Source organism: Cibotium barometz, chromosome 20 (genome assembly GCF_041138505.1).
Source record: "Cibotium barometz isolate CiBa-2024 chromosome 20, ASM4113850v1, whole genome shotgun sequence".
Taxonomy (NCBI): domain Eukaryota; kingdom Viridiplantae; phylum Streptophyta; class Polypodiopsida; order Cyatheales; family Cibotiaceae; genus Cibotium; species Cibotium barometz.
In genome coordinates, this window is record NC_141065.1 from 49670865 (window position 1) to 49697826 (window position 26962).

General features: G+C 45.1%; 1 protein-coding gene across 8 annotated transcripts in view; it reads left to right on the forward strand.

Moving 5' to 3' along the window:
* MSH4 (MUTS-like protein 4) overlaps positions 1–26935 on the forward strand; it is a 48568-nt gene extending 21633 nt beyond the window's left edge. For 4 of the 8 annotated variants that reach the window (XM_086814927.1, XM_086814926.1, XM_086814929.1 and 1 more), the window contains 5 exons: positions 25210–25262; positions 25367–25465; positions 25649–25763; positions 25895–26017; positions 26251–26808. In XM_086814927.1, the coding sequence (XP_086671053.1) occupies positions 25210–25262; positions 25367–25465; positions 25649–25763; positions 25895–26017; positions 26251–26427 (567 nt within the window). In that variant the 3' untranslated portion in view covers positions 26428–26808. Of the gene's footprint in view, positions 1–25209; positions 25263–25366; positions 25466–25648; positions 26038–26250; positions 26809–26836 lie in introns of those variants that run through there. The other 4 variants (XR_015268355.1, XR_015268356.1, XM_086814930.1 and 1 more) reach the window with 4 other exon arrangements.
* Positions 26936–26962: the final 27 nt, after the last annotated feature.

Below are 26962 nucleotides of genomic sequence, written 5' to 3' on the forward strand. Positions count from 1 at the left end.
GCCCAAGATTATGTCTGCTCCTACAAGAGGGGCAACCATAAAATCACGCACAAACTCTATGCACTCTAATTTAGCACCTAGAGCTTCAAACTTGACAATGCCTGTGCTAAAACCCTCAACTTGCTTGTCCACCAAAGTTAGGACGAAACGGGCACGCCGAGCAGCCTGTTTTGTGACCGCATCCTCCTGCTCATCGGCGTCCTTCTGCTTATCTTCGAGCTCCCAGCTAATGATTGCTCCAACCGAAGCATTGGGATCCGAAGAACTAGGGACAGCCACTAGGGTATGAGTGGGAGCTGGGCTCACCACTGAAGCTGTGGAGGCTGGGGTGGTGGTCAGTGGAGTGGTAGTCTTCTTAGGAAACTCCCGAGAAGTGTGTCCTTTTGTATGACAAAAGAAACACCTACCCTCCTTCTTGTACTGAGCGATCTCCTCAGCACTCAACTTGCCACCAGTCTTGCTTGCCTGAGCGTTTTGGTCTGGAGTAAGCTTGGGCGCATTGGTCGAGTTCTTGGAGCCAGAGGCTCCCATGCTCTGTCCTGGGGAAGACCATGTTTGGTTTTGGCCTTTTTCCGCCGTGGTGTTAGCCTTGGGAGTAGCAAGCTGGGAAGTCTTTGGCTTTCTACCACTGTGCTTCATTTCAGCACTTTGCGAAAGTGAGTGCGTCTTCGAAAGTGGCTAGCCTAAACATATGCACCTCCCACTGGATTTGTGTGTCAAGGCCATAAAGGAATTGTCCTTTCTTGTCCTTATCAGATAAGCCCAACTGCAAACATAAGTTTGAAATTTTATTGGCAAACTGAAGGACTGGTTGCGCGTTTTGACGCGCTCCCGTAAACTCCTCTTCAAGTCGCTCAAGGTAATGGGCCGATAGGAACCGTTGCTTAAGGTTGAGAACAAACTCGTCCCAAACATAAGCTGCCAAACCTAATATGGTGTGGGCATGAGCCTGGGGCCAGCCCATAGGGCTACCCCAAGGCTTAGGCGTGCATTCATAGAGTGACCCCTAGGGGGCCAAGAGGGCCCCGGCTGTGCCCACCAGCCATGTGGGCTGGAAGGGGCTGTCGGCCAGCCCTAGGGGGGCCTCGACAGCCAGCCGACTGGCCCCAAGCCTAGTTTGGTTGCCGGCCAGGTGTGGGACAGCCCACACTGGCTGCCCAACAGCCTTTGTCCATGCGCAGGGCTGCCCAGCAGCCCAGCATAAATGCGCATGATGGACATGATAGGTAGGTGTGAAAACACTTGAGTTTATTAGCATGAAGTGCTATTTTTTCCTAGTCGTGGAGAATAAGCTGCTGGCCGCCTATGTTAAGCTGGCCGACTGAAGGATAGAGAGGGTATAAATACGCAGCCATGGGCTGCGTTTCAGTCATGTGATTATTCACCAAGTGCTGAAACTACTCAAAGGGCCGGGATAGCCAAGGAGGAGTAAACACAAGGGGTGAATTATGAAGGTCAAGGGCAGAGGATTTTCCTCAGCCAAGAAGGTCAAGTTTTCAGACTTTTATTTTTTGATTTGCATCATCCTAATAGAAGCAAATACACCATTCGTGGTTGGGGCCCTACAGAGGGTATTCGGGACCCAATACTGTGTCCTCTTCTCCCTCTCTCCCTCTCTATTTTTTGCACATCTACTTTCAGTTTTGTGCGTTATTCTCGTCCATGAACGATTGCTGATTTCTGAGCATTGAAGTTACCAATCTACCCTGAAGCTTCCACATGTTACTGTGGTATCAGAGTCTACTTCAATTGTAAAGATTTAGCAAGAAAAAGAAGAAAAAAGGACCAGAAATTTTCTCTCGCTTGTGTGGTTGGTCTCTAGACTCCGGTGGACCACCCCTTTCGGAGTGACTCCGGTCCCTCGAAGGACGGTTGGTTTTCAACCTCTGGAAGCCTCCAGAAGTCTCCCACATACATAGTGGATGGTCAGATTGCGCTCTGGAAAGGTAGTGCATTTTCCTGCTATGGTGAGCTACGACGAGACAAGAGAGAACAAGAACCTTGGGACCGAAGTGCACCAGGCAGTCCATCTAGGGCATCAGGCATGAGTGTACCAGAGATGTTCCAAAAGATGATGCGAGCGATCGTAGAACATGGTACCAAATTGGAAGAGCAGAAGGTGCAGATACTGGCTTTGGAAGAGCGCACCCGTTCTCCAGCTCCTCGTTTTTCGTCTCCTCCTCCCTCTCCTTCCGTTTCCCAGATTCCAAATCCTCTACAAAGGGACCCTTTCGAAGGGTCACGACCGTCGAAAGGGTCACGACCGCATCCGAGTTTGATGCTTGAGTTGCAGATGCGTGCAATGGAGATTCGACAACGTGAAGACGACGCCATGCGACGTGTGGAACATGAGCGATACCTTGCGGCTTTGGACACGAGATTGACACTAGCAGCTTCCTCAAGTCATTTTCTCAAGAAAATGATTTTTACATGCAAACCTACATGCTCTACAGAGATGTCTGGCATCTGGTCGCAAACCAAACACACAGAGGAATTGACATCATTCTAGAGGGAGACTCACAGCACAGACTGGCATTGCTTCATGTGCAGGACAATGCACACCTGACCTCGGACGCATGGAGCGGAACCTTGGCTGACTCGTCCTCCTGGACTAGGCTCACATGTGACCAATTTTCCACTCCAAAACCTGCACCTTCTTGTTCAGATATGTCCATGTGGCATCCAAGTGTGGGATGCACATGACAGATAAGGCACTAACCTGCATTTTTGTAGGCTACAGTCTAGAGAACAAACGGTACCGTCTCTACCATCCTGCCTCACAGCGGATTATGGTGAGCAGAGATGTGGTTTTTGTGGAGAACCCTTCTCAGCCCTCGCTTGAGTGCAAAAAACAGCAACATGTAGGCTCACAGGATCTCTTTGATACTCTTCTTCCTTTGTATGGTACATCCTTGCCTGCTGTTGGGCATTTGGACACTCATCCTATGGCTGGAAATCAGCCCACTAGCAACAGAAATGTTTCTTAGAGGTCGTGCCTTCACTCGGTGGCAAGGCCTTAAAAGTAAACCCACTATTCCGAGAACTTAGGAAGTTTTAAAAACTGTGTTTATAGACTTTTGTGAGAGAGCCTAATGAGCCTGTGGACGTTCGTCGACTGCAGACTATTCAATTGGACGAAAGTTGGGTGGAAGGACATTTAAGGTATTCATCTAGGAGGTTAGAGAATTTATTACTAAGTTCTCTGACCTCCCTAATCATTATGTCCACCTATTCTTATTACAATCACTTCCCTGAGAGTATCAAAATGAAGTTCAGCGGAACAATTAGATCCTTTGAGGATGCATTACACTTTGCCATATCTATGATGATACAGTTGCAAAGTTGCGGCCTCTTCTGCTTTGGAAACTGTGAAAATGCTTCACAATGATGAATGTGATGTTCTTTATTGTGTTCTTAAGAAGGACGTGCAATTTAACAATATTATTTATGCATATTTGCTTAAGAATAAGTATGAAGCATTTCTAGATTTAAAAAGTTTGTTCTTTGCTAGTTGTTTTCCACACTGTGAATTGATGCTATGCGGACATCAGTTGCCAGAGCTATGAGTTTAGCTCTGGGAAAGGGAGAAATGAGTAATTCAATTCCTCCTGAGAGGTTGATTATTGGAGACCAACAAAAGCTAATTCGAGCTCTCGTGCCATGGATTTGGCAAGCTCGAAGGGTGTCTACCTTTTATTCAGAAGGGTAACTCTTTCAAGAGATGATGTCTGAATACTTGGACATGTTTCCATAGAAACAGCCACATTGTTTATCTTCAAAGAGGGGTATAGATCATCAGATTGAGCTTATAACTAGGACACAACCAATGTTTAGGCACAGATTGAGTCAATCTGAGAAGGATGAAGTTGCTACTAGACGAATTCGGTCCAAATGGGGCATGTGAAGCCTTGCAAGTTGCCATGAGGAGCACGAGTTCTCCTAGTAGGCAAGAAGGATAAGACAAAAAGGATGTGTGGATTACAAGCGTCTTAACAAATTTACTATTAAGAATAAATATCCTTTCCCGAGGATGGATGACCTTATTGATCGGCTTTGTAAAGAATGATACTTCACAAAGTTGATATGAGGACAAGTTACCATCAAATTAGGATATTTGAGGGAGATGTGTTTAAGATTGGTTTTTGAACTAGGTATGAGCATTATGAGTTCTTAGTTTTACCATTTGAACTCGTGAATGCACCGGCTACTTTCCAACAGATGATGAACAATATCTTTCGTGAGTCTTTTTAGATGACATCCTTGTGTAAATTAGGACCCTTGGTTACATCCTGAGCATTTGAGGATTGTGTTAGATATTCTCAAACAAGAAGTCCTATTAGCTAAAGAAAGCAAATGTGATTTCTTTAAGCAAGAGCTATGCTATTACCATAACGATCTCCACATTGATTACGAGAAGATCAGGTTAGTCTATGAGTGGCCAATTTTAAGGACCGTCACCCGGATCAAATCCTTTTTAGGATTTGTAAACTTCTTCCTAACATTTATATAGAATTATACAAAGATTGGTTTGCCTCTTTCAAATCTTTCTGAAAGGGTTGAGAAGGGCAAGTACAAAAAGTACACGCTTGTGGAATGAACTGAGGAAACATGAGGCTACAACGCCCCTATGCTCTAAATTGTGCTAAAATTGAAACCATTCAAAATTGGCCAGAGTTGCAAAATGTACATCAAGTACGTAGCTTTCTTGGATTATGTTCATACTATAGGCGATTCATCAGGCATTTTGCCAAGATTGCCTCGCCATTGCATGATCTTACAAAGAAGAAAGCTACCTTCAAATGGACTTCGAATGAGCAAGATGACTTCTTGCAACTCAAAATGCTATCATTTGTGGACCCGTGTTGATTGTTCCCGATTTGCAAAAGCCATTCACGGTGGAATGTGATGCATGTGGGAATTGTATAGGGGCTGTCCTAAATCAGGAGGGTCATGCAGTTGCTTATGAAAGTCGCCGATTGCATGATGCCGAGATTGATCCGGAAAAGATTCGGAAGGTCCTTGAATGGCCTATTCCAAGGACGATTAGGCAAGTGAAATCTTTATTGGGATTCACTGGCTTTTTCAGGAAGTTCATCGAGGCTTATGCCAAGATTGCCGCCCCTTTGATTGAACTCTTAAAGGGGGTGAGAAGCAAGAAAGGCAAGTTAAGTCCTCTGGTGGTTTGGAGTGACAAGTTGGACCAGTGTTTTAGAGCAGTGAAGGAGCTTGTTACTTCGGCGCCTATGTTGCTGATTGTGGATCCCAATAAACCTTTTGTGGTTGAAATGGATGCTAGTGATTATGCAATAGGTGCTGCCCTATTCGAGGATGGGAAGCCCATAGCATTTGAAAGTAAAAAGCTTTCAGATGCCTAGATGAGGTACCCTACCCAGGAAAAGGAGCTTCTGGCAGTTGTCCATGCGTTGAAGATCTGGAGACACTATTTGTATGGGTCTCAATTTGTAGTCTGGACAGATCACCATTCGTTGAAGTATATTTGTGATCAGCCTGACCTGAGGGGTCGGAAGGCTAGATGGGTTGACCTCATGCAGGAGTTTGACTTTGAGATCCGTTACCGTAGGGGAACAACCAATCGGGTTGCTGATGCCCTTACTAGGATCCCCGAGGTTAATGCTATCTCTTTTGCTGAGATAATGACTGACTTTTATCTATCTCTCAAAGGGCATTGCCAACAAGATTCCTATTTTGGTCGAATCTGGCAATTGGTCCAGGCCAGAAGCAGCCTAAGAGATCCGAGTGTTTCAGACACTCCGGTGAGTGCTGCTGAGAGAAAGATATTGGAAAAGTATTCCATTAGAGATGGATTACTGTTTAAGGATGGCAAGGTTTGTGTGCCCAGTGATCTGGACGTCCAAACTTTGATATTGCATGAGTACCATGATGCACCTAGTGCAGGGTACCCGGGCATACATAGAACCTTAGCCTTGGTTGGCCGGCATTTTACTGGCCATGCATGAAGCCCTTTGTCGAGGATTATGTGCGGAAGTGTTCCCAGTGCCAGCTTAACAAAGTTGAAAGGCTTAGAGCTGGTGGATTGTTACATCCTTTGCAAATTCCTGAGAACAAATGGCAAAGTATCTCAATGGATTTTGTAGTTGGATTACCCCATACTAATAGGGGCCATGACTCAATCTGGGTTATTGTGGACCGATTGACGAAGATGGCAAGATTTATCCCTACTAAGTCAATTGTGAAGAGTCACGAGTTGGCTCAGCTCTTTGTGGAGCAGTTGTACAAGCTTTATGGACTACCTGAGGAGATTGTGAGTGACAGGGATCCCAAATTCACTGCACAATTTTGGCAATCCGTATTTTCCAAATTGGAAACACGCTTGAGTATGTCATCTTCGGATCGTCCTGAGTTAGATGGTCAGACAGAGAGGACTAACCAGACTATGGAGGATATGTTGAGGGCGTATGTCTCCAAGAGATAGTCTGAGTGGGAAAAGTATCTCTCACAGATTGAGTTTGCTTATAATAGCAGTAAGCATGCGGCTACTGGTTATAGCCCATTCATGCTTATGTATGGTTATCAACCAAAATCACCTATACCCATTGGGTTAAGGAGAGTCAAATTGCAATCAGCAATGGACTTCTTGCAAGATATGCAAGACATGCTGAAAATTGCAAGGGAAAGCGTAAAGAGTGCTCAAGATCGCGCTCAGTTTTACGCCAACCAACGACGAACTCCTAGAGCCTTACAAGAGAGCATGTGGGTGTATCTTAAAGTCCCAAAGGACTCTAAAACGATGAGAATTGGTAAGGTTTACAAGCTGTCTTCTCGATTTTGTGGTCCTTATCAGATCACGAAGAAGATTAGCGAGGTAGCTTATCGGTTAGCACCTCCTTCTGGAATCAAGATTCACCCCGTTTTTCACATCAGTTGTTTGAAGGAACGTTTGGGTGAAGGTGATGAGATTGTCCGAGTGGAGGAGATCCCTAACCTCGAAGATATGACTAGGTATATTCCCTTAGTGCCTGAGTTGGTTCTGGATCAACGTACAAAACGGTCTCGGAATACCATTTATTCAGAGTACTTGATCAAGTGGAAGAGACGGTCTGAGGTCGAGGCTACATGGGAGTTGGTGTGTAGTTTGAAGAGTCGATTCCCCGAATTCATTGTTGAGGACATCAATGGTTCATAAGGGGGGAAGTATGTTACGTCCCAGGGCTAACTAGGGTTAAGACCCTTGGGTTGAATTAACCATAGCTCAGGGTTAGGCATCATAAGTGGGGGGATTAGTAGCTTTTATGAAACATGTGCTATATTTGGCTCCTAGTATATAGGGGCCTATATAAGTCACTTTATGGGTCAGTTTTGGGGAGAGCTCCTCAGACCTGGACTCGAGGCCTTAAGACTACTCCGTGCTTACATCCGATGGGTGTGTACTGGTGGTATGGAACTCCAGGGACTTTGCACGTGGAGACATGTCTCGGATGCTACTGTCCCCCTTGCTCGGGGGTGAGCCTAAATGGCTCTATGGTTGGGCAGTGAGCTTGATGCTATGTTCTTTTGTTTTCATGTTTATGCTTAATTGTAGGGTTTAACTGTTAGGGGCTTTACATCCCCAGTGTATTGTGGGAGTGTTGCTTGCTGACACATTGTTGTGGCGTGTGAACAGGTGGTAAGTATTGCCCTCGTTGGTCTTTTCTAATGTAAAATTCATAACGTCATGTAAACCTTAATGTTTATAAGGTTGGATGTTCACACACATTTAAAATTTGGTCCGAACACTTTCTAGTGTGGGTGCCCGTGAGCTAACCTTTGAATAATAATTAAAGCATGTATTGCATGGGAAAACAATCCCCCTACACACGTGGGTGGCTGATGGAAGGGGGCGCCCATTGGATTGGAGAAGTGGACTGGATTCAAAAAAAACAGCCGACTGCTCTTGTTCTGTACGTGTCTTACAGCCGTGTGGTACCCGCCTCCAACACCCTTGAACCTGTTGCTGTACCTGGTGAACGTGGGCTATACCTGACTCCTATGCTGTATCTGCTTGTTGTACGTGTGCTGTACCTGCCTGTGCTGTACTTGTCTGTAGAGTGCACCCGCCTGCTATACCTGTGCTGTATCTACATGCAGACTGCACCCGCCTGTTGTATCTTTGTTGTACCTGTCTGCAAACTGCACCCAACTGTTGTACTTAAACAGTACCTACTGTACTTGCCTGCAGAACCTGTACTTATTGTACCAAACCTGTACCTACTGTACCTCGTGGATTGTACCTATTGTTGTCCGTGTTGTACCTGCTGCACCCATGGCTGTACCGGGTGGACCTGACTGCATGGTAAAAGGAATGCATCTCCATTGACTCCTGCTACAAAGCTATACCAGGTGTCTTGTATTTCTTATTTGTGTAAAACTAAAATTTTCTAAATTAAGTTCAAAGATTTCTTTAAGTTTTGTGCAGAGCAGGAACAAAGCATGTTTATGCTAACCATACTCAGGAAACTTTCCTAGTTTGGTTTGTTTTTACCTGAGTGGTAGTGCTAACCGCGTCCTTAGAATTCTGAGAGCCAGTGAAGGCTAGAAACACTAGGGAGTCCAGGAGCAAAGCTTATCTGGGAGAACCAGGCAATGTTCCCTCCGTGGTGTACCCCTTTGCCTGTGCTAGTACGGGTGTGCCTGTTGGTGCACAGTCCCGGAAGACCAGTCACCAGTGAAAGGCAGGTGTGTACCCAGTGAAGGTGGGAGTGTGCCTGTGACTTGGGATTTCTTCGACTGTCGAGACTTCATCGACAAGTACCCAATTGTTTGAGTTGTATTCACTCCATGTGAGGAGAAATATGGCCTATTGTCCCGTGACACTTGTACATATAAATACTCCAAGAAATACAAATGTATTGAGGTGGGGGCCGGGGTTCTTTTTGTCCCCAATGTTGGTGTTAGGTGTTCTTGGTCATTTACAGTTTTAATGTTGTTAATAATGTCCATTGTTGGAATTAGTTAAGTGATCTGAAAATGTGTATTTTCTCTTCTGATTTGTAGGCCTCCTGTAAGGAGCGGTTACACCTTTGGAGCATTCTCCAAGGAATAGAAGAGATGACGTCATGATGTGATGTGCTTGCTAGCACCACTATCAAAGTACCATACATCAGCATCTGTAGTTGCCATGCATACATCATGTAAAGAGGGATTATAGCTGCATTGTACTTGGAATGCCCATTCATCTTGAGCATCGCTAGTTGAATTCTTTTTGTCAGCACTTGGTGCTGATGCATCGGCCATAGAGATGGCAAAGTCTTTCTTCTCCTTCTCTTTTGCAAGCTTGTTCCTGCATTCATTTATGTAGTGCCCTGGCTTCTAAAAGTAATTACATTTACCCTTCTTCTTGGGCTTCTCACTGTCACCCTTGCTCATCCATAGAGTCACCCTCATTCATATGCAAAAAGTCCAATTGCTTTTTCAAGTAGGCCACACGAGCCTCATTGTGCACCTGAAATAGTGCTACAAGGGCATACCGTGCTAACTTAGTAGTGGCACATGAACGGATGTGTGGTATGATACCCCTCTTCATGGAGAGAGAAATGAGGGTATGTGCTTGTGCATCTTTAGAGTTCCATTGTCTTTGACCTGTAGGAGGTGCCTATGCCTGTGCCTGTGCCTATGCTTGTATCACTGAAGCAATTGCAACTTCTCCAGTAGATGCTCTAGGAGCAAGCTGATGTCACCAATTGGCTGACCATTTGGTCCATCTCCAGTTTTTGCGTCTCGTTCACTTGAGGCCAGGCCGGTGTCTCATGTGAAGAGGCCAGTATTTTGTTGACATGGACGGGAGCCAGACTGGTGCCACCCGTGTATGACCTGGACTGTGTTCGACCCATGGGATTGTCACGCCATGGAAGAACCAGTATTCGTGCCGTGTCTTACCTATTGGACTGTCACTCCGTAGGGAGGCTCGCGCCTGGAACTGTGTCTTACCTATGGGACTGTCACTCCATAGGAAGACCAGGTTTTATATTTTACGTCGTGCCATTTTTGTGCTGACAGATATTTTGTACTTGTTCCATGAACAGGAGATATGTCCATGATACTATTTGCACATGCACTCATGCACTATTTTGTACTTGTTCCATGAACAGGAGATATGTCCATGATACTATTTGCACATGCACTCATGTTTTGCATGTTTGAAACTGTTTTCGCATGACTTGTATTTTTGTGTTTGCATGCTTGACGTGTCACTTACTGAGCAGGGACGCCTGCCAGTGAGTCGTGAAGTTTGCTCCGTCTTCTGACGAGTTTTGGTGCATGTGAACAGGTGGTAAGTGTATTGCCCATGTTGGTTTAATATTTTATATTTCTAACCCTTTGGTTTATAAGGTTTTATGTTCACACTCACTTAAAAGTGGGCACCCACTTAGGGGCCAAGGTGGGGAGCCCCACTTAAGTGTGTGTGTGGGGGTGGGTGCATGGTCACCTACCCACACTGGCCACCCACATGCAAGCATGGGGAGCCAGCCAACACCATAGTTTAAACTCCACTCTAATTTTTATTAAAAAGGAGCCATCACCCTTCGTGGAGATCAACAGCCGGCGACCACCCTTGAAACATACGATTTGGTGCGCCTCCATCACTCTCCATTTTGCTGCGCTCCATCGCTTGCTGACGGCTGAGCCATTTCAAAGGCGGCTGTGCTACTGCATACAGCCGGCGCATGCTCTCAAGTGGGGCTATCTCCTCCATCGCTGCAGGCGACTGTACTCTCTGCACTACAAGCAAGCGCAGGCTGCATGCGACTCCTACAATCAGGCTACGCTTCTGTTCTGAGTCGGCTGCTCCTCCACGTTACCTCCTCTCCTTTCAGCAGCCAGGCGGCTGTGGCTGTGCGCCTCCAGACAGGCAGCCAAAACAGGCTGCGCTGCCCACCATAGCAGGCGCCTGTGTGTGTATGCGGGCAGCCAAATAGGCTGCGCTGCCCACCACAGCAGGCGGCTGTATGCTCATCTCCAGCGGTGGTGCTCTTACAGCTAGGCGGCCGGCGGCCAAACTCTGCAAACTGGCGGCTACTTCTCCATATACAGTGGACTGTTCAATCTATCCAAAGGCGGCTACTACACCTTTTCTCTTCTCCATACAGGTGGCTGTACCGTCTTCAAGGTGGTTGCACTTGCTTGGCGGCCAGGTGGTTGTACCTCCTTTCCATAGGCGGTGTTTTCTTTCTTCAAGTGGCTACATCTTGGTATTCCACTCAAGTAGCTACACACACGAATACCTCGGGTATTGGTCTACAATCTGCAACCTACAAGTAAGTGAATTTTCAGATTTAAGTAAAGTATTTTGTGATAAATCTGAGAAGGGACTCTCTCCACGGCAACACCCGTTCGGTGCCGGGTAGTCCAAGCTATTGGAGAACCTCGGTCCAAAGGTGCTGAGATCGGGAGAGCCAGGCGTTAGTACGGGAGCGCCTGTTTGTGCGTGGTCCTGGAACACCAGTTGAGCGCTCTCCGCGGAGTCAAGTGAAAGCACAGGACCGTAGAGACTGGACCACTCAGTGGTCGTTCTGCTTCGAACATCTACATCGAATTTTGACTTCGAGCCTATTTGTTTGGTACTGTATTCATATGTACATGGACATCATCTGGTTCTTGGAACCCATGGAGCATTGTATTCGTTAAATACTCCCAATAAATATATCATATATTGAGGGGGGGGTCGGCCCGTTCCGGCCCCAGTGCTGGTGTCCATCTATCCATTTCATTTCATTTCAATTTCAAGTTGTATTAAGTTGTCCATTTCAAATTGTGGTTTTAAAGTTGTGCTATTACGCGTGTGGGTGTCCAACGGAGTCTTTCCCACTTGACGGGATCGGTTTCATTGGTATCAGAGTACGGTTGTTTCCCTCTTCCTAGTGGGGAAACAAACCTGTGTATTGGACACCCCGCTTCTAGCACACTTAACACAAATGGACAGCCAAGGCAACCCTTTGGAAGTGCCAAATTCGAGGGGTCCATCTAGTGCCTCTCGTGGGTCTGATGCTCTGCGAGGAAGGCACAAGCCCCTTGAAAGGGTAAATGATAGTGAATCAAAGGGTCAACTGTCTCCAGGAAAGACAGTCATGCTTGAACAAGAGCCTGATGCAATGAGGGCTGAAATGGAACATATGAGAAAACTTTTGCAGGCACAAGAGCAAGAGTTAAAATTTCTGCATGAAGATCCCCATGTGCATAGTGCCATTGAAGCTAGGAAAGCTGATGCAATGGTAGATGTAACTTTTGAATCCATGGCACGGGAAGTGGGCAAGAAGCCAAGGGAGTTGGCACTTGCCTACCTCCTCCGCAAAGGTGATATCAAAGAGGGGGACGACGGAGAGCTGAAATTCAGAAATCCACCTCGTTTGAAGCATGAAGATCTCGCATCTCAAAGGCTGAAGTCTTTTATGCAAAAGGAAGAGGTGACAGTCACCTCTCAACATGCATCTTCTCCACAAGGCACAAAGCCTGACAGATATATGTATGCTAGTGCTCATGGAGAGCATAAAAGTCACATGCATTCAAGACATGTATCCCATGGTAGGGGTGACAGGTCTGCTAGGAAAATTTTGCCTTTTGAGTTGTCTCATGGAGAGACATTGCTATATGCAGAAAAGTCACATGCATCTGAGTTTCAAGTTTGTGGAGCACATGCCACCGTGCCTCATGAAACTTCTATGATGGCCCATGGAGCCCATGCAGATAGGGCTGCCCCATTGAATAAGGGGAAAAGAAAAAGAGAGGACCATGAGCCTCATGCCAGGAAGCTCAAGGAATTTAAAGCAGGTGACAAATCTGTCAAGTTTGATGTCTTTCATGGAGAACATGATGCTTCTAAAGTGTTAGTATTTGTGGCACAGTTCGACATTGCTTTTAGCGATGAGGACTTTACTGAAAAGTCTAAAGTATGCCATGCTAGCATGTTTTTGAAAGGAACCGCTGCTCATTGGTGGATCACTGAAAAGATCACCAAGGATCCCATTTGCACTTGGAAGGAATTTAAGGACCGATTCTATGCTCAGTTTTTGCCACCAAATGTGGAGCAAACTCTCACTCAAAAGTGGGACAGGTTGGAGCAAAGAGATAATGAAAGCGTGCAACAGTATGTTAACAAGTTCTGGAAAGTGTTGCTGGAAGTAACTCCCTTTATGCAAATCACTGAGGATGAAAGAAAGAGGAAGTTTCGCTCTGGACTACAACCAGCATATCGTTCGGGCATTGAATTGCACCCGAAACATACTTTGCAACAACTCACAACTTCTGCTCTTGCTACGGAGCAATTGGTGCTTAAGATTAAACAGGATCAAGGAGGTTCAAAGGAGAAAGACAAGGCTGTCCCAAATCTGCAAAAGAGTGGACAGCCACCTAAAAAGAACTTCCGGGAGACCTACAAGGGTGGTAAAGCTGAAAATAACACATCTAAAGATCAGGGCCCAAGGAAGAACAAATTCGGCTTAACCCCGGAGCAAAGAGAGCAATATGCCAAGGATGGAAAATGCTTTTCTTGTGGTAGCAAAGAGCACATGTTTCGACAGTGCCCTGACCGCAAACCTAAGCACGAGGACAAGCAGACCAAGGCTAATGTACATGCAGTTCCTGATGTGCAAGGAAATACAAGTCATGATGCAAAAGAGCGAATGGTTTGCAAAGCTTGGGGGCAAATCAAGGATCAGCCCGCCTTATTCATGTTTGATGACTGTGCAACCGATAACTTCATCTCTATGCAAACGGCAGCTGCATTGGGTATTGAGGTTGAGAACATGGGACCTCAGATTAAAGCCGAAGCTGCATTTATTGGTAAAGAGGTGCAGGTTACCCCATTGATAGGGAAGTTGCGCATCCATATCCACTAAATGGATGTGATGTATTGTTGGGCAAGCCGTGGCACCATAGGCTTGAGCCCCGCAAAGACTACAAGTCTAATATGATTTCTTTTATGCATAAAGGCCGCATGCATTTTATTGATGCTGACAAAGAAGGGGATTCCATCCCACTTGTATCACATATCCAAATTAATAAAGCAATCAAAAAGAGTCTTTCTGCGTACTTGGTTTTTGTGCGTGATAGCCTTGTGCCAAATCATCAAAATGTGGATGCTATGTCTAATGATAGGCTGAATTTTGTTCATGCATTCAACGACTGTTTTGCTGACTCAGGTGAATTACCTCCCCAAAGGCCCGAAGATCACCGCATAGATCTTGTGCCAGGTAGTTCTCCACCCAACAAACCCGCATACCGAGTGAGTGCTGCACAACAAGAAGAGATCATGAAGCAGGTAAACGAGCTTTTAGAGAAAGGTTTGGTTTAGTCCAGTTCCTCACCTTACTGCTCTCCTGTGCTGCTTGTTCAAAAGAAGGACAGATCATTCCGTATGTGTGTGTACTATAGAGCTTTAAACAAGCTTACCATCAAGAACAGATTCCCAATTCCGCGTATTGATGACATCTTGGATAAGCTTGATGGTTCGGCTTGCTTTAGCCGACTTGATTTGAAGAGTGGTTATCACGAGATACGAGTGGTGCCACAAGATGTCCATAAAACTGCATTCAGGATAGCCTTCGGATTCTATGAATTTTTGGTAATGCCTTTTGGTCTCACCAATGCTCCTGCTACTTTTAATCGTATGATGGATAGGATATTCCGACCCCATCGCAAATTTACAGGAGTATTCTTTGATGATATCTTGGTTTTCTCCAAGAATGAGCAAGAACACAGAACTCATTTGGTCACAGTGTTCGAAGAGTTGCGGCGGCATAAACTTTTCATTAATGCCAAGAAAAGTGAGTTTTTCCTTTCAGAGATTCATTATTTGGGACACATTGTATCCAAGGATGGAGTTACAATGGATCCTGCAAAGATAGAGACCATTCGGAATTGGCCCGAATTGCAAAACGTACATCAAGTACGTAGTTTTCTGGGATTGTGTTCGTATTACATGCGTTTCATAAGGCATTTTGCTATGATAGCCACTCCTCTACATGATCTCACAAAGAAGAAAACTGCTTTCAAATGGACTTCAAAGGAACAGGATGCTTTCTTGCAGCTCAAGCATGCTATCATATGTGGTCCAGTTTTGATTGTTTCTGACTTGCACAAGTCATTCGTAGTTGAATGTGATGCTTGTGGTGATTGTATAGGAGCTGTTCTAAATCAAGAAGGGCATGCAGTTGCATACGAGAGTCGTCGTTTGCATGATGCTGAGCTTCATATGGATATCTATGAGAAAGAGCTCTTGGCTGTAATTCACGCCTTAAAGATATGGAAACATTATCTTCTTGGGGCTGAATTTGTAGTCAAGACAGATCATCAAAGCTTGAGATGCTTTCTATCTCAGACAAAGCTTTCAGAGAAGCAGATGAGAATGGCAAACTTTCTTTCCATGTTTCATTTTCAGATTGTGCATACTCCAGGAAAGAAAAATGTAGTGGCCGATGCACTATCCAGGAGGCCTTATGTAGCTGCAGTCTCAGTGGCCTCTCATGGTGACTTATCTGCTATGCGAGAATTGTATCATTTGGATGCTGATTTTTGCCATATATGGACTGATTTGATGGCTGGTCATTCACATGCCTCTTTTGTTATCAACGAGGGTTATCTTATGAAGGATAATTGTCTATGTGTGGTGAAGGATTTGCGTCCAAAGGTTATGGACGAATGTCATGCTCCACCTTATGCTGGTCATAGAGGTATCATGCCTACTACTCGCATGATTCAGAGATATTTCTTTTGGCCAAGCATGCGTAAAGACATTGAGGCTTATGTACGTGCATGTATTACTTGCCAAAAGGTGAAATTTGATAGGCAAAAACCTCCAAGTTTGCTTCAGCCATTGCCTATTCCCTCGCAACCTTGGGAAAGTATTTGGACTTGCCTAGATCCCAGCATGGGAATGATGCTATTTGGACCATTGTGGACAGGTTTAGCAAGCAAGCTCATTTCTTGCCCATCAAGAAAACCATTAAAGCTGATCATATGGTAAAGCTTTTTCTTGCTAATATTTTTAAGCATCATGGTATGCCTAAATCCATTGTTGGGGATAGAGATCCCAGGACTACAAGCCTCTTTTGGAGGGCTTTATTTGACGGCATCTCATCTTGGGGGTGAGAGTGTTAGTGGGAAAATCGAGAGGGATAGAATGTATGTGAGTTTCATCAACTTATCATCCCCAAACGGATGGCCAAAGTGAAGCTGCAAATTCAGCCGTGTTGGATTTGTTGAAATGTTACGTGGTAGATCAAAAGACTGCATGGGAGAAGTATCTTCCACTTGTTGAGTTTGCCTACAACAATACGATCCATGCTTCCACAGGAAAGGCTCCGTTTGAGATTATTTATGGCAGAGTGGTATTGCCACCCATCCTTCGTACAAAGGATGAGATTTTTGCAGCTGATGAATATGTTTGTGACTTGGATGTAGCCTTTGGTCAGGTGCGGACAGCCATTGCAAGATCTCAGGATAAGCATAAAATGGCTGCTGACAAGCATAGAAGGGACATGGAAGTCAAAGAAGGTGATTGGGTTTTGCTAAAATTTGAGAAAGCCAGGCTTCAGAAGAGGCCAGGACGAGAAGGATCATATCCTAAGCTTTCTCCTCGCTATTATGGACCCTTCAAGGTGATTCAGAAGATCAATGAAGTATCCTGAAACTCGCGGCGGGGGTGCCCGGGGGACTAGGGCCTTTGACACACTTGTTGATACCATCAATGCATATTAAAACATTTAAACATGGCCACAGCCTTAACACATATCCATCATCACTTTGCATAAAACATAAAGCTGGACAAAACATCCACAAATGCTGAAAATGGAGCTTGCACGTGTGACACCGCATAGAGGCCGGAATGGGCCGACCCCCCCCTTGGAGTATTTTATTACCCAAGGAGAATAATATCATGTACAAGCTTTGAGGGCCTTACTCTCCCCACGGGAGATGCCGGATTATCCCTATACAAAAGCCATAACACAGCCCAACACAAGGCTACCAAGCCGGAACATAGGCTGTAGAAATGCCGAGCCATCAATGTAATCCATATACCTCCGTGTGGGTACTGATTCTTCCCCAAAAACCACGGGTCTTCATGCAATAGAGCTAGTACAGCAAGTACAACTCTCCATTCAGTCGGTACAGCAGGTACAATGGCTGGTACAGCAAGTACAATGGCTGGTACAGCAGGTACGGTGGCTGGTGCAGCCGGTACGGTGGCTGGTACAGCCGGTACAGCAAGTACAGAAGCTGGTACAGCAAGTACAGTGGTTGGTACAGCCGGTACGGTGGCTGGTAAAGCAGGTACAGCAAGTACAAATGCTGGTACAACACATACAATGGCTAGAAATCATAATAAATGATTGAATACCCTTGCCTTCAGTATTTCTTCGCGATGGAAGCCTCCAAAACAGTCCCCAACAGTCGGTATTCTTCATGGGCAGCCTTCAAGAGAGAGAGAAAGAGAGTAGCCATCATTAGAGAAACCTTCAACGGTGGTAGAGGCTAGTGTGCAACAAGAGAGCCTCCATTAATGAAGAGAGAGGGCTCCAATTTATAGATTTGGGCCTCCCATGAGCTAAAATGGCAAGAGAAGGCTACAATGACAAGTGGAGAGCCACACAATAGCTAAAGTGACAAGTGTGAGGCCACTTGTCTCACTTTGATCCACTTTCTAACAAGTGTCAGGCCACTTGTCTCACTTTGGTCCACCTCCTTGCCACATGTCCCAATCTAAGAGATGGGTCCTTCCATAAACTTTCTCTCTAAAAATATCCCAACTGGTAGACATTCTGTCATAGGCACTTTGCCAACTCTTGGTATCTGCTCAATTCCAGATGTAATGACGCGAACAGAATTTCCATCGGAGTCGGGCCAAAAATAGCAACTCTCCTAAATTTTAGGAGTGTGGTCCTTTGTATTCTAGGATAATCTCCCATTCCCAAAGCTTGTACTTTCCAAATATTTAAACATCCTGGAGTCCACTAGACCCCTTTCAGACTGGGAAATGTCAAGGCTGGTGACATCCTCCCCAACTTCTTAAAAGTTGTCCGCAACTTTAAGCTTCAAGCCATATATTCAAGATATAATCATGTCCCATCGATTGGGCGAGACGAGACAGTCTCAAAAAATCCAATATAACTGAAGAATCCATGTCCCAAAGAAATGGGCGAGACTTAATAAGTCTCCATAATACCAATATCAAAATCATGTTCCAAGATAAATGGGCGAGACAAAAACAGTCCCATAAGTCCAGATATCATAATCATGTCCCAAGTAAATGGGCGAGACAAAACAGTCCCATAAGTCCAGATATCATAATCCATGTCCCAAGTAAATGGGCGAGACAAAACAGTCCCATAAGTCCAGATATCATAATCCATGTCCCAAGTAAATAGGCGAGACAAAATAAGTCTCCTGCCAACAAGACATCGGTCCACATGACCCTTGGCATAGACATAAGTCCCGTCATGTCCACTTTACCACTTGCACTCCGTGTTGGTACTCAAACCACACACCTTGGATGAGAGGTGGGCTCAAGTAACAAGATAAAACAATCACTCCGCAGGCATAGATAACCTGGTGTTCCATAAGCATTTCTGCTACACATAGTTTATAGGCATTTCGGCCACCAATAGTTTGTAGGCATTTCGGCCACCAACTCACACTACCCTCTCAAGTGCCCATGTTCCCTTCCATCTACTCTCTATTGTTCCACCCACACATGGTAGAAACAATCTTCAAGAGAGCACGTAGGACAAGAGAACACTACACAGGGTATGTTGTGCTTGTCACTACCCTTTGAAGTGCCCATGTTCCCTTCCATCTGCTCTCTATTGTTCCACCCTCACATGGTAGAAACAATCTTCAAGAGGGCACGTAGGACAAGAGAACACTACACAGGGTATGTTGTGCTTGTCACTACCCTTTGAAGTGCCCATGTTTCCTTCCATCTGCTCTCTATTGTTCCACCCTCACATGGTAGAAACGATCTTCAAGAGAGCACGTAGGACAAGAGAACACCACAAAGGGTATGTGAATCATGAGTTTCATAAGTCCAAATAAAGGGAGCCAAAAGGAATAATCCATAAACCTGAGGATGGATCCAAATCCCTAGAAAAAAAGTCCAAGAATCCATAGACCTGTATACCATAATCCTTGTATACCATAACTCTTACCACATACTCTGTGTTAACCACACACCTTGGAGTAGAGGTGGACTTTATCCATAAAAGCATCATATCCATGAGATATCCAAAGATTTCTTCTCTATAAACTCGGACAGATTCGTCCATAGAAATTGCTTGTGAAGCCCAATATGTATATAAATCTCGTCCAAGAAAGAAATCTCCATGGATATAATCCATCCCAATAAAGGGAGCAATGAAAAGAATTCATCCCATTAAAGGGAGCCATAAACAATGTTTCCCTGAAACCATCTCAAGGCAAACAACAACACCTTTCTCCTTGCATAGCTATACAAGGGTTAGTGAACATCAAAAACACTTCATAGCAAAAGCACTAACTTTGCAAACTCAAAGTATACTTAGCTTTTCTTTGTCAGGTTGGTCATGAAGCCAAAAGAAATATCTCGTCACCATATCCATAAGATATCCTGATATATATCTCCATATAGCTTGCCTCTAAGCTTGATAATATAATCCACAATATCCATATGGAAAGAGTGCTAAACGTGTGCACATAAGGCCAACTCCATACTTCCAAGATAAATTTTGTGAATTCATAAATCCTTAGATCAACAAGCTGTCTACTGCTCATGCTCTTGCTTCATAAGCTATGAAGCGGCTGGCCATGCTTAACAGCAATGATGGTAAGTGTGGTCCCCACTTGAGATCTTTTCTCTTCCTTATTGATAGAAGGAAGCCTTCGCTTCCAAGAAAGCCTATGCTCTGATACCAATGAAACTCGCGGCGGGGGTGCCCGGGGGACTAGGGCCTTTGACACACTTGTTGATACCATCAATGCATATTAAAACATTTAAACATGGCCACAGCCTTAACACATATCCATCATCACTTTGCATAAAACATAAAGCTGGACAAAACATCCACAAATGCTGAAAATGGAGCTTGCACGTGTGACACCGCATAGAGGCCGGAATGGGCCGACCCCCCCCTTGGAGTATTTTATTACCCAAGGAGAATAATATCATGTACAAGCTTTGAGGGCCTTACTCTCCCCACGGGAGATGCCGGATTATCCCTATACAAAAGCCATAACACAGCCCAACACAAGGCTACCAAGCCGGAACATAGGCTGTAGAAATGCCGAGCCATCAATGTAATCCATATACCTCCGTGTGGGTACTGATTCTTTCCCAAAAACCACGGGTCTTCATGCAATAGAGCTAGTACAGCAAGTACAACTCTCCATTCAGCCGGTACAGCAGGTACAATGGTTGGTACAGCAAGTACAATGGCTGGTACAGCCGGTACGGTGGTTGGTACAGCCGGTACAGCAAGTACAGAAGCTGGTACAGCAAGTATAGTGGCTGGTATAGCCGGTACGGTGGCTGGTACAGCAGGTACAGTAAGTACAAATGCTGGTACAACACATACAATGGCTAGAAATCATAATAAATGATTGAATACCCTTGCCTTCAGTATTTCTTCGCGATGGAAGCCTCCAAAACAGTCCCCAACAGCCGGTATTCTTCATGGGCAGCCTTCAAGAGAGAGAGAAAGAGAGTAGCCATCATTAGAGAAACCTTCAACAGTGGTAGAGGCTAGTGTGCAGCAAGAGAGCCTCCATTAATGAAGAGAGAGGGCTCCAATTTATAGATTTGGGCCTCCCATGAGCTAAAATGGCAAGAGAAGGCTACAATGACAAGTGGAGAGCCACACAATAGCTAAAGTGACAAGTGTGAGGCCACTTGTCTCACTTTGATCCACTTTCTAACAAGTGTCAGGCCACTTGTCTCACTTTGGTCCACCTCCTTGCCACATGTCCCAATCTAAGAGATGTGTCCTTCCATAAACTTTCTCTCTAAAAATATCCCAACTGGTAGACATTCTGTCATAGGCACTTTGCCAACTCTTGGTATCTGCTCAATTCCAGATGTAATGACGCGAACAGAATTTCCATCGGAGTCGGGCCAAAAATAGCAACTCTCCTAAATTTTAGGAGTGTGGTCCTTTGTATTCTAGGATAATCCCCCATTCCCAAAGCTTGTACTTTCCAAATATTTAAACATCCTGGAGTCCACCAGACCCCTTTCAGACTGGGAAATGTCAAGGCTGGTGACATGTCCTACAGGCTTGCTTTACCTAGTCATTGGAAGATTCACAATGCTTTTCATGTGAGTCTATTTCGGAAATATGTGGGGCCAGATCCTGATGAGCCTGTCTCACAGAAGATCCGCCAGAGATTGATGAGCTTGAGGAGATCCTCCAGCCAGAACAAATTGTTTTTCACAAGGAGCGAAAGCTACTTGTGGGGAAGCTTTCCAGGAGATACCTTGTGAAGTTTAAAAATTATTTGCCTACTATTGATGCCAAGTGGGTAAATGAGGACTATTTTGTTGATTACCCACAGTTGTTGCAGGCATATCTTGAGGCTTTTCAGTTGAGGACAACTCTTTAGAAGCCCGGGGGGATGTCACCAATTGGCCGACCATTTGGTCCATCTCCAATTTTTGCGTCTCGTTCACTTGAGGCCAGGCCGGTGTCTCATGTGAAGAGGCCAGTATTTTGCTGACATGGACGGGAGCCAGACTTGTGCCACCCATGTATGACCTGGACTGTGTTCGACCCATGGGATTGTCACGCCATGGAAGAACCAGTATTCGTTCCGTGTCTTACCTATGGGACTGTCACTCCATAGGGAGGCTCGCGCTTGGAACTGTCTTACCTATGGGACTGTCACTCCATAGGAAGACTAGGTTTATATTTTACGTCGTGCCATTTTTGTGCCGACAGATATTTTGTACTTGTTCCATGAACGGGAGATGTGTCCATGATACTATTTGCACATGCACTCATGTTTTGCATGTTTGAAACTGTTTTCGCATGACTTGTATTTTTGTGTTTGCCTGCTTGACGTGTCACTTATTGAGCAGGGACGCCTGCCAACTGGCCAGTGAGTCGTGAAGTTTGCTCTGTCTTCTGATGAGTTAGAATGTCGTATGATGTCGAATCTCGATGCCGATTGTACAAAAAGAGAGCACGAGGAATTCCGGATTCAACCTAGGGCTCGATTCAGCTCTGTTTTTGGAAAAGCTGGAAATTTGTAGAAGGGTTTTGATGACCTAAATGGGCTCCCATTGTGGATTTCTTTGGTTGGGAGACTCGGAAAACAACGAGGAATACACCCGTGCAAAAATAGTCAAAAATTTTGACTTCTAAAAATGGCCTCTACAACGGTAACACTTGCCGTCCTCGCTGGTGATGAAGGCGGGCGGAGCTGGCGGCTCAGCTGGCTGATGGGCGCGGCTAGGGTAGAGGTGGAGTTGCCCGAATCAAAAAATTGATTTGGGCTTCTCTAATTGAGAACAAAGCTAGTCTTCTCTTGTAGGCAAAAAATGGGAGCTGTGGGCGGAGGCAACGGCGGCGGCTGCCCTAACTAGGGAAAGCTCCTAGATGGAGCTAGGCTCCCTTAGTGGGGCCCTAACAAAGCTCTGTTGGGTCCTTCTAGTGGAGCTTCCCAAAGAGAAGCTCTATCTGCAACGGAATGAGTTGTTCACAGTTTTGATGTTTGTCCACGAATTGTTGAAGGGTACCTTGAACGCCAATAGCTACAGTCTTAGCTGTGATACCAAATGTTGGGTAGAAAGAAAGAAAGATGTATTAAGTGTCTACTAAAGACGCCTAATATATCTTAAAGGGTACCTTGAACTCCAATAGCTGTAGCCTCAGCTCTGATACCAAATGTTGGGTAGAAAGAAAGAAAGATATATTAAGCGTCTACTAAAGACCCAATGGGCTTATGAGACCAAAGTGATATGATAATGTCCATGGCATATCTCATCATGGAATGGAAACATAGCTATCTTACTGTGGTGATACAAATCTGTCCATGGAAACTCATCATGGAATACTAGGAACATGGAACATGAGAGGAGTAGTAGTCCCCAATAGATGGTATACCACTCTCCAAAATATCAAGCATGGGGCTAATGAGTATGGCCGAGAAGTCTCCCTCAGCTACGTCAGGTGGAAAGGTAGCTCGATGGTGGTGGAGCATGTCCTAGATCTAGAGTTGATGAGGGGATCATGGTCGACGTCTGGTGGGCCGGGGCATGCTAGAATGCAGAGACCCGGTCTGAGGTAACTCCTCTCGGGTGAGTGGGTCCAGAGCAGCTCGAGGTGGGTCCATAGGATCCACTAGATGGGTGTCGTCCACCTCCTGGGTCCGGAAGAAACTGGTGATGATTGGCTGGCGAGGGAGGGGTCGGGGTGGTTGGGACGGAAGCTCTCTCAAGAAGTGTCCATGTGTCTGCAGAGCTCAAGCAAGAAGAGCCCTAGGCAACACTGGGCTCCTGGAAATGTGCTTGGAAGCACTGCCGCTAAAGTAAGCCCAGGGCTGTATATCCCCGTGTCACTATGGCATGTGCTACGGGAAACATGGTGAAGCGTGGGCCACTGAAAGTGACACCAAGGTAGACATAGGATGAGATAATCTCCCCAGGATCCCCTCTGTATGTGAAGCTCAATCTGGATATGAAGGGGCGGGAAGTATTGAAGACTACCAAGGTAGACATAGAGAGGGGAGCAGCGTAACACACACACACACACACACACACACACACACACATACAGAGAAGCAAGTACAGAGTCGTGTTAGCTTGTAAGAGAGAGAGCACGTAACAAAATGATATTGGGTGTAGCAAAATTGAAAGTACAATGACATCATAAGGTAACACATACTAATGGCATAGGGTGTGTTTCTTTGGAGTACAGTTTGTGGAGTTGAGCTCAAGGAGGAGTGTTGAGATGTCGAACTTAACTAGTGCTACAGACACTAATGACCCGCCCAACATCCACAGTCATGCCACTGGCACGGTTGGTGAGATTATAGTTGATAAGCCGCCAGTGGATGAAAGGCTGTGTGACAGCCACTCTGGAGTACTAGAGATACAGTATAGTTATAGTGCCAACTCATGTAGCTGGTTCACACTATGGACCGACCATTGTATGTAATAGTAGGAGAAGAAAATTCAGCCATCCCTCTCTCTTGTGTTTTGCGCTCTCGCGCGCGCGTGTGTGTGTGTGTGTGTGTGTGTGTGTGCACGCGCATGCGTGTTTTCTTGCAAGAAAGTCCACTCTTTCACATTCTCTTTAAGGCGGGTCAACGGTGGTGAAGCAATGGCGATGGTGCTAGGTGATGGCAAAGGTGCCGGACAACCGATTTTCCAACACCTTAACATAAGAAGCAGGCCTTTTTAGCCAAAATTGAAATTATACCAACTTTGTTTTCCTAGGTAGAGATCCTGCCAATCAATCGACGATGTTGCTCCTCCCCAAGCTCCACCCATTGACAGCAAGGAGAGGCCATGGTTCGCGCGTAGGCAATGAAGGACATCAGTGTCCATCAACTAAGGCGAAGTAGGATTTGACCTCAAGACCCCCCCGCTCAAGAGTTCAAATACTTACCAATTCACCTACTTTTCTCAGCATAGATAGTGAGGCATGGCACAAGCTTCTTGAGTGCTCCACACCCCCGCACTCCATTTATACACCCTAACCGCACACCATGTTAATCCAAGGTGATAGATAGAAGAGGGAGAAACGGTCAAATCCCATGGGTCCCCTTAGGCTTTGTCTAGCACACCACGACATGGTCGCCTATGTGGCTAGTGACCATGAACCTTGGGATATATATTTGTGTGCTCATAACAATGCATTAATAACTGTTGAGGGTGGCCTCTTTTGTTAAGGTGGAGTGGCTGCCATGGGGTCCTTAGAGTGGGGAGCCAACTGCCATGCCCAATCACCAAATGAAGATTGACACAAGTGGATGAGTCCAGATGAGTACAAGTAGTATCAAGTACATGCATGGGCTTTTTGCTAATTAGCTAACTCTTTTGTAGGATACCCTCATTACACTTTGATAAACCTGCCAATGTGGGTATAATAGGCTCCCTTTGTTATAAATTCGTGACAAGGATCTGTTGATGTGCATAGTTTTCTAAGGTGTCATTTAGTATTATTCTAATTTAAACTTGAAAAGTTTCCAACCTCAAAATGCATGAAGAGTTTTTTCTGGTTGTAGTTTATGACGGAGATGAGAGAGACAGCTTTTCTACTGCAGAATGTAACACCAAGGTAAGAGGCTTTATATTCAGACATGTAGAAAGTTCCTGAAAACCTTCTTTATAACTTGGCAGACCCTAACAAGCATTTGTTGTCTTAATTGATAATATTTGCAGAAGCTTAGTTTTGCTTGATGAGCTTGGACGAGCAACATCATCAGTGGATGGGTTGGCGATTGCCTGGAGCTGCAGTGAGTACTTGTTGTCTCTCAAGGCGTAAGTAGCAATTCTGCAATCTAAATTTTCAAGTTTTATCTAAGGTTGGCTTCAGACAGTGCTCCCTCACCTCCTCCATGTGCAAGCAGCTTACATGCTGCTTTCTTCTGAAGCTACTCTTAACAGTGTGGTTGTGTGTAGCCTCCTGTGTGGAAACATCTTATCATTTTGATTTTGGTACAGCTACACCATATTTGCAACCCACATGCAAAGGCTGGTGGAACTGCCCAGTCTTTATCCCAATGTGAAAGTCTGCCACTTTCATGTCGAAATCACAAATAACCGGCTTGATTTCAAGGTTAAATACAAGAGTTGAATACTCAATAGTATTTTTTTTTTCTCAAATACTCAACTTCAACACAGGGTTCAGGCACTTAGTTCATTAAGATCTTGTTATGCCTCCTAAAGCTGGCAACGTGTGAAATCTAGTTTTTCCTCAAGGAAGGCCATGCAAACATTCCACATTATGGGCTGCTGCTTTCGGAAGTTGCTGGGTTTCCTTCAGAAGTTGTTGAGCAAGCTAAAAGAATCACAGAGAAGCTGACAGAGAAGGTAATCCTTCATGAGAACAAATCTTAAGGATCAAGCAAAGCCTCTTTGAAGGTGTGTTTCAATGTGTTATTCTGTGAAGTAAGAGGGGCTCAACTCCTGCTTGACACTAACTATGTTGAAGTGGAAGTGTGTTATGTATACTGGGCATAGATTCGGGTATGTTTTTGGACTTGGTGCTTTCAAGAGTAAGTTTGCTTATGGAAGTCTCGCACCACCTTCGGTCTTTATACCAGGAGGCTGCAAGAATAAATCAGGGCTACTCTTCAAGCTTTCCACTTCGCAAAGAGTACCATGTTGCTCAGAGGCTTTTGTGCTTGAAGTATGCAAATCTAAGTCAAGAGAACCTTCGCAGTTATCTGCAGAACCTTAAGGATGGTTATACAGATGGAGTTTTACCAGAGTCAACCTAAACTGGTTGATGCTGCTCTGTCATTTTTGAATATTTGGGATTCAACTTCACAAGTAAGAAATGAATACCACAGGATCTAACATAGATGACATAATTCCTGTACAGGTCTTGCTTTGACTGCTCTGATTCAAGGTTCTTTGGGTTTCTCAATTGTTTTGATGATAAGGGTAGCTTTTCTGGTCACTGCACGCAACCCATGAGAGCATGTGATTATGGGGTAATTGTGCTCCTTTGAATTGATTGAGAAGGTTGTATGACTAGATTCCATACAGATCTTGTTTTGCAACCTGAAATTCATGTAAAGTGACTTTACATTAAGCAGTGCTCTGTAGATGTGCTTGTAATGTACTCCATTTATTCAAGGAATTTTTGTTTTGCTCAAGCAAGACTCACCTTTTAGCTGCTTCCAGGTAGCTGTAGGAGAGATGGGATCCATCCACTTCATTGTTGTGCCCAATGCAGGTACTTGGAAAACGCTTGGACTCTTGGGCCCTTTTACAGATTCCCTGCGATGGGTGGGGAGCATAGTTGCTATG